At 41.2% G+C, this 12038-nt stretch overlaps 1 protein-coding gene across 1 annotated transcript in view; it reads left to right on the top strand.

The window, feature by feature from the left end:
- DDX60 (DExD/H-box helicase 60) overlaps window positions 1-12038 on the top strand; it is a 189553-nt gene that overhangs the window by 156607 nt on the left and 20908 nt on the right. The window contains exons 30-32 of the mRNA XM_082244137.1: window positions 2967-3071; window positions 3186-3327; window positions 6311-6432. Coding sequence (XP_082100263.1) covers window positions 2967-3071; window positions 3186-3327; window positions 6311-6432 — 369 coding nt within the window. The remainder of the gene's footprint in view (window positions 1-2966; window positions 3072-3185; window positions 3328-6310; window positions 6433-12038) is intronic.

The raw sequence follows: 12038 nt of genomic DNA, 5'->3' as shown, positions 1-12038 counted from the left end.
AGCCCATCGGTGCAGCCACATCATTGCCCATCACTGAAGCCCTTATCAGCGCACATCAGTGAAGAAGAAAAATTACTGCTTTGCAAAACTTTTATCACAGAAACTAAGAAAAACTTTATTTATTTTTTTTTTACAATTTCGGTCTTTCATTTATTTAGCAAAAAATAAAAAAACCCAGTGGTGATTAACCTCCCTGGTGGTATGATTGTTTCCGATTTTAAGTGTTGAAAGCGGTACCATTATTTTGCATGTAATTCTTAAGGATGAGCAGCCCAAGCCAACTATTTACATATGATTTTTTTTTACTGTGCGTTCCTCTTTATAACATCTCGGGTATGATAAAGTTTGAAACACAAAATCATAAATTATAATATAATAAATAACTATAAATAAGTTAAAGTATATATATATATATATATATATATATATATATGTATGTATATATACAGTGCATTGCGAAAGTATTCGTCCCCCTTGAACTTTTCGGCCTTTTGCCACATTTCAGACTTCAAACATAAAGATATAAAACTGTAATTTTTTTTGAAGAATCAACAACAAGTGGGACACAATCATGAAGTGGAATGAAAATTATTGAATATTTCAAACTGTTTTAACAAATAAAAAACTGAAAAATTGGGCGTGCAAAATTATTCAGCCCCCTTAAGTTAATACTTTGTAGCGCCACCTTTTGCTGCGATTACAGCTGTAAGTCACTTGGGGTATGTCTCTATCAGTTTTGCACATCGAGAGACTGAAATTTTTGCCCATTCCTCCTTGCAAAACAGCTCGAGCTCAGTGAGGTTGGATGGAGAGCATTTGTGAACAGCAGTTTTCAGTTCTTTCCACAGATTCTCGATTGGATTCAGGTCTGAACTTTGACTTGGCCATTCTAACACCTGGATATGTTTATTTGTGAACCATTCCATTGTAGATTTTGCTTTATGTTTTGGATCATTGTCTTGTTGGAAGACAAATCTCCGTCCCAGTCTCAGGTCTTTTGCAGATTCCATCTGGTTTTCTTCCAGAATGGTCCTGTATTTGGCTCCATCCATCTTCCCATCAATTTTAACCATCTTCCCTGTCCCTGCTGAAGAAAATCAGGCCCAAACCATGATGCTGCCACCACCATGTTTGGCAGTGGGGATGGTGTGTTCAGGGTGATAAGCTGTGTTGCTTTTATGCCAAACATAACGTTTTGCATTGTTGCCAAAAAGTTCAATTTTGGTTTCATCTGACCAGAGCACCTTCTTCCACATGTTTGGTGTGTTTCCCAGGTGGCTTGTGGCAAACTTTAAACAACACTTTTTATGGATATCTTTAAGAAATGGCTTTCTTCTTGCCACTCTTCCATAAAGGCCAGATTTGTGCATTATACGACTGATTGTTGTCCTATGGGCAGAGTCTCCCAACTCAGCTGTAGATCTCTGCAGTTCATCCAGAGTGATCATGGGCCTCTTGGCTGCATCTCTGATCAGTCTTCTCCTTGTATGAGCTGAATGTTTAGAAGGACGGCCAGGTCTTCATAGATTTGCAGTGGTCTGATACTCCTTCCATTTCAATATTATCGCTTGCACAGTGCTCCTTGGGATGTTTAAAGCTTGGGAAATCTTTTTGTATCCAAATCCAAATCCGGCTTTAAACTTCTCCACAACAGTATCTCGGACCTGCCTGGTGTATTCCTTGTTCTTCATTATGCTCTCTGTGCTTTAAATGGACCTCTGAGACTATCACAGTGCAGGTGCATTTATACGGAGACTTGATTACACACAGATGGATTCTGTTTATCATCATTAGTCATTTAAGTCAACATTGGATCATTCAGAGATCCTCACTGAACTTCTGGAGAGAGTTTGCTGCACTGAAAGTAAAGGGGCTGAATAATTTTGCACGCCCAATTCTTCAGTTTTTTATTTGTTAACAAAGTTTGAAATATCCGATAACTTTCGTTCCACTTCATGATTGTGTCCCACTTGTTGTTGATTCTTCAAAAAAATTTACAGTTTTATATCTTTATGTTTGAAGCCAGAAATGTGGCAAAAGGTCGAAAAGTTCAAGGGGGCCGAATACTTTCGCAATGCACTGTATATATATATATATACACATATACATATATTATATATATATATATATATATAAGTACAGTAAAACTGCAGGAAAGGGCACTGGGGGGCAAACTAATGTCAATTGACAAGGTAAATAACCTCTACCAGGATCCAGCGATGCTCCCCGGCTGTACCCCAAGTGTGGCTCGGGGTTACCGCTAATGGCACTAAAATTCCACCCCGAGCCACACTCGGGAATACCACTAAGGAGGATAAATACCACCAGAAGAAAGCTCTATGTTTCTCAAAAACAGTGTTGCATGGCTGAATCATTGTCATTCAAAAGGTGACAGCTTGGGCAGGAAGGGGGTCAAAGTGCCCAGTCTTGAAGTGGCTAATATAATTTTTAGAAAAAGATACTGTACTTTTATACACTATGTATAGTGGTGGGCTGCCCATTTGGAGCATACCAAGGTAATAATGATTGTTATTTTAGATTGTAAGTTGATGAACTCCTAATTCCTTCTATATTGAATTGTATTGTAAGTGTAGTTTCTGCCTTTATTTTGTAAATAGCTGTGCAAACTGTTGGTACTATATAAATTCTGTATAATAAAAATAATATTAATAATAAAAAGAGACTTGCTTCCTAAGATTTTAAAACCCTATGAATAACAAAACCATATGTGCTTTATTGTTTGTGCTAGTTAACGGCCCATACCCTTCCACCAACTTCAACAGCATTTTTTTCTCATGCTGCCTAATTGCAGCCAGAGATCACTGGATCCACAGTGTGCAATTTATGGCATGTGTTTCAATTTGAAAAAAGATTAGGATCTTTTTCTTTGCCTTGTTTTTCACATGTAATGCTTTTTTACTTTCTCATGTGTGGTAATCTTTAAATAACTGTGTTCATATTTTTAGGTTTTATCTGTTTTGATGCACTCACTCATGTCATTCAAGCATCCCGTTGAGACTCAAATATTAAAGATGTATTTTGTGTTTTCTTTGCAATTCCTGGTCCATGAGGTATGTATGTATGTTGGAACAGATCACATTTTTTATGAACATTTTGCTTAAGTACACATGTATCTGCTAATGTCTTTTGAATCATGTTAATAATAGCCTTTATTTTTATCACAGGGATACCTGGATAAAGAGTGTGACCCTTTGGAATTAACAGGACTAGTTACTCATTTACACTATCATGAACCATCAAATTTTTTGTTTGTCAGTTTCCTAAAAAAGGGACTCTTTCACGAGTTGTGTAAACCAAGCACTAAATGTATGTTATATAGCTGACAGTCTACATCATTTTCAACCCTATGCTTTTCATAAAGTCTCTATCCATGCAGTGTATATCAAGTTTTAGGCTATATACATGAAATTGCTCTTAGATTTATTCAGTGCACTGTTCAAAAAGGTACAAAAAGTTTTAAACAAAACCTTTCACCCCATTCCTGTTTACTTTTCTCATCAATTTTGTAAATGCAGTTACAAACGTCAGATGCACATAAACAAACCATGTAAATGTTATGACCTAACACAGTTGGAGTAAGTATATACGGCGCAAAGGGAGCCTAGGGTGAGAGAACAAATATGGGTAAGAAAGTCTCAGGAAAAGTCTGTAAGGGAACGATAGGGTCCATGGTATTAACAACCAATAGGAGTCACTGGGGAGGCTGCAGCTTCTCTGGTGAGTTGCGGATAGGCACTCTGGATCTGTAAGACAAAAGGAAGAAAGGAGCGCCACCACCTAGGTTTAGACATTTAATAAAACTGGATTAAAAAGAGTAGATTGCACTCACATTGTGAAAGGGTTAAAAAGATATAGGATATCCTCCCATCTTGACTGTAGAGCTTGGAAGGGTAGCGGCTGGGGATAGCGGGACAGCTTCTGGGAGCCTATTACTGATCCTAAAAGATTCACCAGACACACAGGAAGGTGACCAATCACTGCTGGAGGCAACAGAGATTGAGAGCATCCTTAGGGAACCTGCATGGGACACACTGCCAGCTTGAGACCACGACCTGTGCAGAGTTGCGATGAGAACTCAGCAGAATGACGTGGTGGATGTGGCGTATGTTTGGAGCAATAGGGACTGTCCCCCTTTGTCCCTAATGCTCCGAAACGCATAAGCCACAATGCTGTCCCGCTATCCCCAGCTGCTACTCTGCCGAGCTCTGCAGTCAAGACGGGAGGATGTCATGTTTTGTTTTTAACCCTTTCACGATGTAAGTGCAATCTACTCTTATTAACCCAGTTTTATTAAACATCTACACTTAGGAGGTGGTGCTCCTTTTCTTCCTTTCGTTCTAAATGTTATGACCTGTCTGGGTCTAAATAGTGTTTAACCTGTTCCTGGTGTCTTCCAAAATGTTAAACATTTGCCAGGCTATAAGGAATAATAGCCACATTCATCTCCTGTTAGCACAAGTGCCAATATGGCTTTTATCCTCTATACTCTATAGCAAGGATGTGTACAACATTTTTGGAGCTTGAAAGAATTCAGCAAAGCAGTAAATAATGTTTAGCCACTGGAATCCCAGAATAGTGAGAATGTACCATATATACTCAAGTATAAGCCGAGGCACCTAATTTTACCACCAAAAAACTGGGAAAACGTATTGACTCGAGTATAAGTCTAGGGTGGGAAATGCAGCAGCTACTGGACTCAACTGAACCACCATGAGACCCAAAACAGGGGCTGCAGGTATGGTGCAGGGGCTGTGGACATGGTACAGGAGATGCAGGGCTGTGGGAATGGTACAGGAGATGCAGGGCTGCGGGCATAGTACAGGAGATGCAGGGCTGCGGGCATATTACAGGAGATGGTACACACATGGTACAGGAGATGCAGGGCTGTGGGCATAGTACAGGAGATGCAGTGCTGCGGGCATGGTACAGGGGAATCTCCTGAACCATGCCCGCAGCACTGCATCTCCTGAGGAGATGCAGGGGCTGCAGAGGAGTCTCACTTACCTTTCGGTGGGGCACCTTACATTTAAAAATGGCACCGCCCAGCGCCAACACGTCACTGCACATGCACCATCTGCCCGGGAATAGCTGAATGTGTACGGGCTTTCCCGAGAGGCGGCAGCACATACGCCATACATCGGAGAACAGATAAAAGGGACCCTCACTCGAGTATAAGCCGAGGGGGGCTTTTTCAGCATAAAAAAACGTACTGAAAAAGTTAGCTTATACTCGAGTATATACGGTACAATTGTTTGAACTGAAGATCTATAATTGCATGAACAATTTCAGAGGGGTGGTAATAAACGTGAGATATGTGGTGTTGTTAAACCTGTAGTTGCTATTTTTTTGGATTTGTTCTGTAGTCACTGTCTTAAGGTCTCATACACATTTGAGCTGCAAAATGTCTGTAAAACAGGCGTTTGACAGATTTCTTTTTTTTTATGCCACTAAACTCCCCACTATGTTAGCCTATGTGTCCATGCACACATAGGCTTTTACAGGAATTTAGGGGCAGAGGCATTCAGAAACAAAAAAAAAACATCACTTGGGTGTTCAAAAGAGGAGTGTTTTGGCATGCCTAAATGCGCTTGAGCATCTTTTTTTTTTTTTTTTTATTCCAGTGACCAAAATAAATTAATATTCTGGCCAAAAAAATAAATAAATGCCCAAGCACTTGACATGCCTAAATGCATTTGTAAAATCGCAGCATATGTGCATTTTTAAGCTGCTTTTCTGTTGCTAAGAGAAAAGCATTTTAAAAAGCCCCACTGCGTATAAAGCTATAATGTGCTCCTTCCTCTTACCTCAGTGGACTTGCTAGGTTCGGACTTGTATCAACAAGATCAGATATTATAGTTACATGAGGCACACCAAAGATTGGAGGTACAAAGGCTGAGCTGTCACTCTGATCAGTTAGTGTTAAATTCTGAACATATGGATCCAAAGTTGATAAGCTGTACATACAGTTCATAGCTCACCAATAAAACTGCACTAAACACACAGGGATTTTAACACTAAGAACCTTGCTATATTGCACTTGTAGGCAGGTTGGTAGTCAAGAACCATTTAATATACTTGACAACATGTTACTAAGTTAGAAACAAAGTTTGTGTACCACCCCAAGTTGCCCCTGGCTGATTATATTGAGGAGGCTAGGGAAAGGGACTGGGGGGATTTTTCAATAAATGTCAACTTTTACTTTAAGTGAATACACTTTACTATGATACTGTATATTTGTAAGTGTAATTTTCATGATCACTTGAATATATGTTAACGGTTTTCTCTGTAGATCCTGGCACATTTCCTGATTCTGTTATGGAAACTTTAATGCTGGTGTTGGCACACATGTTTGGAAGAGAATACATTCTTTCACAGAAGATGAAATATATGGGTCCTTTTTTCCAATCTAAGGTAGATGTTGATCTTATCGGCACATATGAAACAGTTCATATGAATTCTGTTACCAGGCCTGTGATATCACACACTGCTTTGAACTTACATTAGCGACATTTGGCTGACATTCTTTTAAATTGATTGTAAATGCTAACATTTAAAAAAAAAAAAAAAATAATAAACATTTCATACTGACCCTCCTCTGTGCAATGGTTTTTTGCACAGAGTGGCTCTGAACCTTGTCTTCTCGTGTTCCCCTCCAGAGCTCCAGGCTCCTCTTTTTGGTGTGCCCCCATAACAAGCCGCTTGCTATGAGAGTACACCTGCAGGCTCCCTCCAGAGTCGCACTGTGTGCGTCTATAGACACACACACAGACACACACAATGCGGTTCAGCCCTGCTCCCCGTTTCGCCCTCTGACACTTGATTGCCATTGGCTCCTGCTGCTACCCGAGTAACACTACAGACTCAAGGCTGGATCGCTGACAGTCTCAGGTAAGTGTTTAGAGGATGAGGGGAGAGTTAGTGGGAATTCAGGGAATGCTTTAAGGCAAAATTCGCCAACGCTTCAGAACCACTTTAAAAGATACCTGGTTTTTACCCCCCCCCCCCCTCAAAACAGTGTGCATGGAAAATTTTAAAAACAATATTTGTAATATTAATTTCACTGCAATTTTGCAGACAATTGGATAATTTAGCTAAAATCTATTGGAGGCAAAGGGAAAGTCAAAATCAATGTGATTTTAGGTGTTTTTTTTTTTTTTTAAAGGTGCCATACACTTTAAACGGATCCCTAATTGCTATGGATGCCTCTGTAAAATATTCTGAAGCTGTGTTTGAACCAAACAATGATAATCCTTAGAGCAACCTTAATCATATGGATAATCCTAATGTTAACCATACTTCTAGCACTAGTCCCAATGCTAACCTAAATCCTAACGGTAACCCTAACAATAAATCTCTTATAAACAAAGTTATTTGGTTGTTAAAGGGTTTGTAACTCTAAATGATGCCTTGATGCCAGCCCCTCTTTTTCAAGCTCCCATCCTGCACTGTATAAGTGATTGTAAGAAAAAAAGCCTCTAGATACCTTTGTGTGAAGTATCTTCAGGCCAGTCATGTGACTCCTGGGTGCTCTGCTACTACTATCAAGGTCTACTAAAGGAGGAGCCAAGCTCTCCCTCTGATGTCAGGCAGGAGTCACGTGACCGTCGAGCTGGCCGCTCGGCCCCTCCCGCTGTAGCCCTGGATTGTAGTATCAGAGCGGCCGGGAGTCATGTGACCGGCCTGAAGCTACTTCACAAAAAGGTGTTTAGAGGCTTTGTTTCTTGCAAACACTTATAAAGTGCAGGATGGGAGCTTAAAATAGAGGGGCTGTCAGAGACATTTTACTTTTTAATTAACATCAGCAGGGAGGGGCAGAGACAGAGACACAGACTCCCGAGCGGACAGGCAGGGAGAGGAGGGGGGAGAGGATGGGGGAGACCAGAGAGAAAACACAGCGGATGACAGAGGCACGCAGGGAAACCATGGTAGTCAGGGCTTATTAGCCATGATTATTGTGGTCAGCACACAGAGCGGGACATAGGAAGTGGCAAGGTCAGCCAGGTTTTTTTTCAGTTTCCAGAGGGGAGGGTTAAACAGCACAAGCACTGTGCTGTTAATCTGCTATAAGAAAACAGGATCTCCATTTTTTTCTTTTTTTTTTTTTTAGGTTAAGGACCACTTAAAGATAGTGCTGTAATGCCTGATCATCAGAATTGTGTACTAGTTCAAACCTCAAATGAAGACCAATGAAAGTTTTTGCTTGCCTAGCATCGAACTTCTGTTTGAATTGCAAAACACCTTCCCTCTATGTTAAAGAGATAAGAAGGAGAGGGGTGTGTAGTCAAAATCAAGAGAGCAGCCTTGTGTGACAACGCTGCTCTTCCATAGAGAAAGCACAGTGAATCTTGTCACCAAAATCACATGAAAATAAAAGAAAGAAAAAAGAAAATTAATGCAGCCACCACGTCTATGGACTTATAACCTGAAATATATTCGCTTTTTAGAAAATAGTGTAGTGTGCTTAACAAGAATAAGAAATGCAAATAAGTTCACATCTAAATAATCCAAATTGTTGGTATTTCCCACACAATATGAAAAACCTTTAAATAAAGGTGTAATGAAAAAATTGTGTACAAATAAACATATAAACAGGCATGTTATCCATAACACATATAGGATGAGTAAAGTCCTCAGATCATTCACACTGATCCCAAAACAGCCAAAGAATGAACTTCAATGAATCAGGAGATCTTCAATCCAGTCATTAATGAATCAATATATCCTTATATGTGAAGGAGAGAGAGTAGCCCCTTACCAGATAACGTTGCAATGTGAGCCTTAATTGTGAACAAGCACTTTCCACACGTGAATAAAGTGAAAGATCACCCAAGTGTTAGTGCAAACTTCTTACCAGAAGTATGAAGAGGGTAGACATGAACCAATGTTGATATATGGATGCGCCCGGTGAAAGGTGTCCAATGGCGGCTCCAATACGTGGATTTAGGGATTCCTCCACTACACCTTATCCAACTCGCAAATGTGGCTGGTAATAATATTCTCTAGTGTAGCTCCCCCATGGTGGAAAAAAATATAAGGTGCCAATAGTGCATTATCCTTTAAAAAACTTTATTAAAAATAAAAACACACTTACATGGCAGAGGAGGAACTAAGCACAAACAATGGTTCTAAGATGCAAAAACGTAGACGCCTGCAGTGTGGACCCCGTGGTGTGACGGTGTGGCTGCTTCTCCAGATGCGTTTCTCCTTATCAGGCGTCAGCTGGGACCGGAGCACAGTGCTTATATTTTTTTCCACCATGGGGGAGCTACATTAGAGAATATTTTTACCAGCCACATTTGCGAGTTGGATAAGGTGTAGTGGAGGAATCCCTAAGTCCACGTATTGGAGCCGCCATTGGACACCTTTCACCGGGCGCATCCATATATCAACATTGGTACAGGTCTACCCTCTCCATACTTCTGGTAAGAAGTTTTCACTAACACTTGGGTGATCTTTTACTTTATTCACGTGTGGGAAGTGCTTGTTCACGATTAAGGCTCACATTGCAACATTATCTGGTAAGGGGCTACTCCCTCTACTTCACATATAAGGATATATTGATTCATTAATGACTGGGTTGAAGATCTCCTGATTCATTGAAGTTCATTCTTTGGCTGTTTTGGGATCAGTGTGAATGATCTGAGGACTTTACTCATCCTATATGTTATGGATAACATGCCTGTTTATATGTTTATTTGTACGCAATTTTTTCATTACACCTTCATTTAAAGGTTTTTCATATTGTGTGGGAATCACCAATAATTTGGATTATTTAGATGTGAATTTATTTGCATTTCCTATTCTTGTTGGGCGCACTACACTATTTTCTATTTTCACCATTTTTAACGCTAGTGCTGCCGCAAAATTGGAAGGTTAGCGCACCACTTTCTTTTCCCAATATATTAGCTTTTAGTTTTTGGGTTTAGAAACACTTTATAAACCCAAAAACAAAAAGCTAATATATTGTGAAAAGAAAGTGGTGCGCTAACCTTCCAATTTTTTGGGGTTTAGAAGCACTTTATAAACTGAAACAAAAACACTTTATATGCTTTTGTGCAATGAATGCTCACCTGAATGTAAAATATATTTATATTAATGAAACTGTATTGCTTTGTGTTCCCAGTATGCTTTTGTGCTATTGTGCATCCACACTATATCCTAGCATAAAAATGTCTAATACAGTAGTATTACCGGTGGCGTATCATCCATGTGTGCGGTGCACATGGGCCCCAAGTAATATGGGGCCCACTGTGCTCTCACATATTGCACAACAAATGTGGGGAACAAATGACTACACTGCAGCTGTAGTTGTCACAGGTGGCTGCAGGAGAAACATTGTTTGTTTATGCGGGGAAGGGGCAGGTGCTAAAGGCGGGTGTGGAGAGTAGGGGGGCGGGCTATGATAGACTGAAAATCACAGCTAATCGTAGCCCCATCCCCTCTTTTCCCCATCTCTGCATTCAGAACCTGCCCCCTCCCTTGTAAACCAAACTCTTTTTCTCCTGTAGCTGCAGTGAAGACACATAGAGAGGATTAGTTTACCTGCGTTCTCCTTCTCCCTGTACTCAGGGTACTGCAGCACTGAACTCCTCACAGTTCTCAGGGTACTGCAGCTCCAGCTCTTCTCCCACTTCTCCTAGTCTTTAGTCCAGTAGACAGGGCTATGATTAGCTGTAATTTAGCTCCACCTACTGGACCAAGGAATAGGAGAAGGGGGAAAAGAGCTAGAGCTGCAGTACCCTGAGTCAGGGGCGTAACTACAGGGGTTGCAGGGGTTGCAATCGCTACCGGGCCCCATGCTCCAGGGGGCCCGGTAGCAAACCAGTGGGTGAACTTCCAGGATCACAAAGGTCACACTTGCAACCGGACCCTGGCATTGCACAACTGTGGGGAGGCCCCAAGATTGCAGGAAGGGGGCCCACTGCAGAACTTGTGAAAGAATCCTGCTGCGGGACCGTAATAAAAGGCCATGCAACGAGAGTAAAGAGCCCCAGGATTAGTGGGAAGAGCCCTGGGCTTGAAGGTAAGGGCCCCCGGCCAGGGGTCTGGGGGGCCCTTCATGGTTTCTTGCATCAGGGCCCTGAAGGTTCTAGTTACGCCTCTGCCCTGAGTACTGAAAAGAGTCCAGGAAGAAGGAGAACACAGGTAAGTAGCACAGAGGAGGGCTGCTTGTATGCAGAGACACAGGGTCACCTACTTCCACACTCTACTCTGTGTCACTACTGACCTCAGAACTCCACATCACTTACTTTTTAGATTTACCCCTGAAATTGTAGTAGTGACACAGAGATCAGTAGTGATGCAGTGGTCAGTAGATGATGCAAAGTTCAGGGGTTAGGAGTAAATGACACATAATTCAGGAGCCAGCAAAAAGTGACACAGAGGTCAGTGGTAAGTGACGCAGAGTTCTGGGGTCAGGAGTATGTGTTGCAGAGTTCAAGGGTCAGGAGTACGTGTTGCAAAGTTCAGGGGTAAGGAGTTAGTGAGGCAGAATTCAGGGGTCAGGAGTATGTGTTGCAGAGTTCAGGGGTCAGCAGTAATTATGCAGAGTTTAGGGGTCAGGAGTATGTGTTGCAGACTTCAGGGGTCAGTAGTAAGTGTTGCAGAGTTCATGGATCAGCAGTAAGTGATGCAGAGTTCAGGGGTCAACAGTTAGTAAGTCACCAACTACTAACCCCTAAACAAGTGTCTTAACTTTTTATGTTGAGCCCTGGCCCCTCCAATATATCTCCACAGATACTATGCTGTAGTTCCCTTTTTAACCCTGTCTCATTCTATATTATTTGAGTCAACTCTAACTCTGTTTAACCACATCTCTTTAAGCCATACCCAGAAATAAGCGCAATTGGAAATGCACCCATCTTTGCCTTGGCACGTGCAACTACATTTTATCATTTACTGCCCAATTTATAGTCATGCTCACAGGCCCACTGCTTTCATAAAACTCCCCTGAGTATTTTAATAGTCTTTTGAGTGTTTTTACCCCGCTGTAGAGTGTTAATTCTTCTTTTAGCATA

This window comes from Pelophylax lessonae (assembly GCF_965119305.1).
Source record: "Pelophylax lessonae genome assembly, chromosome: 1".
Taxonomy (NCBI): domain Eukaryota; kingdom Metazoa; phylum Chordata; class Amphibia; order Anura; family Ranidae; genus Pelophylax; species Pelophylax lessonae.
This window is presented reverse-complemented; position numbering and strand designations above follow the sequence as displayed.